At 38.0% G+C, this 3,384-nt stretch overlaps 1 protein-coding gene across 2 annotated transcripts in view; it reads left to right on the forward strand.

The window, feature by feature from the left end:
* The window catches only part of ARHGAP19 (Rho GTPase activating protein 19), a 66,485-nt gene that overhangs the window by 29,404 nt on the left and 33,697 nt on the right, over positions 1-3,384 (forward strand). For both annotated transcript variants that reach the window (XM_003787302.2, XM_023511681.1), the window contains exons 2-3: positions 963-1,228; positions 2,645-2,725. In XM_003787302.2, the coding sequence (XP_003787350.1) occupies positions 963-1,228; positions 2,645-2,725 (347 nt within the window). The remainder of the gene's footprint in view (positions 1-962; positions 1,229-2,644; positions 2,726-3,384) is intronic.

A 3,384-nucleotide genomic window follows, 5' to 3' on the forward strand; every position in this document is an offset into this window, starting at 1 on the left:
AAAAAAAAAAGTTATTCATGTAGTATTGGCAAAGTGTGTTGTAGATTAATTGTATTTAATGTTTAGAGGTGTCTGTCATTTTTCCTCGGAAGAGTGTTTTGGTACCTAGGGTGTGGTGGGCAACTTGCAAGTTGTGATTGCTTTTGTTGTGGTAATGTTTGTATTAGTCAGATGAATTTCAGCTTTCCCTAACTGAGGTGTGGTAACTTGCCCTTTCTGGCTTGTGTTATGCCTACTCATTGGTTATATAATACAAAACTATTTATGTAATAAGAATTAGAACAAGCTATTAAGAGTTAACTGATAATGAGTACAAATAATGATGTGTCTGCTATAAGTTGGAATAATACAGTTTTTAAATGTAATAAGATATTACAAGTAAGAAGGGGTAGGCACTGGGAAACAAAGAACAGGGTAGAAAATATTTCTGAGAGTCGTTGGAGCTTTGCCGGGAGTCTAGCTCAATGTAACATAAGAGTGGAAAAACAGCTAAGATCAGGGACTCTTAGAGAGGAACCTGTCTGAACAAAGGTTGGATTTAGATGGACAGGTAAAAAGCATCCAAAATTGAAGGTTCTTTTTTTTTTTTTTTTTTTTTTTGAGACAGAGCCTCAAGCTGTCCCCCTGGGTAGAGTGCCGTGGCATTACAGCTCACAGCAACCTATAGCAACAATGAGCTATAGGCGCTGAGCCAAAATTGAAGGTTCTTTAAAAGAAAACCTTTTTGTGGACCTGAACAAAGCTGAATTAATATCTATTTTATATGCTTTTAAGTGCCTTCTATTCTGTGAAGGCTTTTTGGTTATGAGTATAGAATTCAAGGACAGCTGGCTCAATTAAAGGGAGCTGATTGAAAGAACTTGCAACCTGTGTGTGGATTCAGGAACCAAAAAGCCCAATGAGTAGTGCATAAGAAACACATATGAATATGATCCCCTCAAAGATTATTTCATTTTTTTCAGTGATGCCATCTGCAGTTTTGTTATCTGCAATGATTCTTCCCTTCGAGGCCAACCCATTATCTTCAATCCTGACTTTTTTGTGGAGAAACTCCGACATGAGAAACCTGAGGTGTTCACTGAGTTGGTGGTCAGCAACATCACAAGGCTTATTGATTTACCTGGCACTGAGTTGGCTCAGCTGATGGGGGAAGTGGATCTTAAGTTGCCTGGCGGGACTGGCCCAACATCAGGATTCTTCCGTTCTCTAATGTCTCTCAAGCGAAAGGGTAGGAGATCTGTCTGTGAAGGGTGAGCAGGTCTCAGCTCCTCCCTGGGCTTCTCTCTTAACAACTTCACATTCCCTGAAGAGTTGCTATTAATGTAAAACATTTTTTGCCATGTCTCTTACTTTTGTAAGTAGTAAAGCCTTAAGTAATAGTAATGCAAATTGAAAAAAACTAGATACAGAAATAATTAAACTGAAGCAAATATATTCAGTCCCTGAGTGATGACATGATTAGGTAGTTATTGGGGCATCTTGATTTTCATGTCCCATTAATACACTAAAATAATATTTAAAAAACAAACTTGGCCAGGTGTGTTAGCACTTTGGGAAGCCAAGGCAGGAGGACTGCTTGAAGCCAGCTTGGGTAATAGTGAGATCCCATCTCTACGAAAAATAAAAAAATTAGCCAGGCCTGGTGGTGTGCACCTGTATCCTAGCTACTGGGGAGATTGCGGCAGGATGATTGCTTGAGCCCAGGAGTTGGAGGCTGCAGTGAACTATCATGATGCCAGGGCACTTAGCTTGGGCAACAGAAGGAGACCTTGTCTAAACAAAGAAAAAAACCAATCCGCCCCATAAAATTACATAGCTAGAGCATATAGTAAAGTGAATTTTTTTTTTATTGCAGTAATTCTGAAATGTTTTCATTCTGTGGAATGCTTTGATAAGTTAGATACCTATGAATCAACCCCCTAAAAAATCTTCCTATAAAATGAAAAAAATGGTAGCACTGTTTTTGATAAGATACTAAAAAGTTACTATTTTATTTTATTAAATATAAGGAAATCATCAATGAGGAAAAAATGTATAACATTATAACAGAACAGATCCTATACTAAATCTAGTGGATAATCTATCATGCTTTGCTAATCATAGCTCTAAGTTCTGTTTTCTGGTTGTTTTTTTTTTTTTTTTTGAGACAGAGCCTCAAGCTGTCCCCCTGGGTAGAGTGCCATGGCATTACAGCTCACAGCAACCTCAACTCCTGGGCTTAGGCAATTCTCTTGCCTCAGCCTCCCGAGCAGCTGGGACTACAGGCGCCCACCACATAGCCCAGATATTTTTTTGTTGCAGTTTGGCCGGGGTCGGGTTTGAACCTGTCACCTTCAGTATTTGGGGCTGGCGCCCTACCCACTGAGCCACAGGCGCTACCCTTATGTTTGTTTTTAAATTAAATACAAATAATTAAGAAGATGGTCTTTGCCTTCAAGGAACCTATAGTCTAATATTGAACATGGAGAGAGTTGAATGATAGTTCTGATTGCATTTTTCTGGTCTATTTCCAATTCTAAATTTTTTGTTGACCTTGTAAAATTATTTGCTGAATTGTAAAATAAGATGCTTAAGTGGTTTTAAGTATAATAATTTTGTACTATTTGTACAAAATATAGCCCTTTCATATCATATGGTTTTTCAGAAAAAGAAGTGGTATTTGGATCCCCACTGACAGAGGAAGGCATTGCTCAGATATACCAACTGATCGAGTATCTGCACAAAAGTAAGTATTGTTCTTTGTTTAATGAAGAATTGTCAGTTTTCTACTGAGAGCTAACTTGTCTTGAGTTAGTGGGTGCCAATTAACTATCAACAAAAGAACTAATCAGTGATGATTTCAGGTGGCATGTTTTACTTTTATTTATTTTTTAGAGACAGAGTCTCACTTTATCATCCTCAGTAGAGTGCTGTGGCATCACAGCTCACAGCAACCTCCAATTCCTGGGCTTAGGCGATTCTCTTGCCTCAGCCTCCTGAGTAGCTGGAAGTACAGGTGCCTGCCACAATGCCCGGTAATTTTTTTGTTGCAGTTTGGCCAGGGCTGGGTTTGAACCCACCACCCTCAGTATATGGGGCCAGCGCCTTACCCACTGAGCCACAGGCGCTGCCCAGGTGGCATGTTTTAAAACATATTTCCTTTTAAGATTCATATTATGTATTGATTTGCTTTATACTCCCAAAGATATATATATATATATATACACACACACACACATACACACATATACAAATACACACACACATATATACATATATAAATTAGATAGTGTTTATGAAATCACATTTAACTCTTAATTTAGAGAGACATTTCTTCTGGAAAAATATATTGTCCCTAAAGAATTGTGACCTTTGTAAAAGGTCTTTTTTTTTTTTTTTTTTTTT

The sequence above is a fragment of the Otolemur garnettii genome, unplaced genomic scaffold, assembly GCF_000181295.1.
Source record: "Otolemur garnettii isolate 467f Iridium unplaced genomic scaffold, OtoGar3 scaffold00021, whole genome shotgun sequence".
Lineage (NCBI taxonomy): Eukaryota > Metazoa > Chordata > Mammalia > Primates > Galagidae > Otolemur > Otolemur garnettii.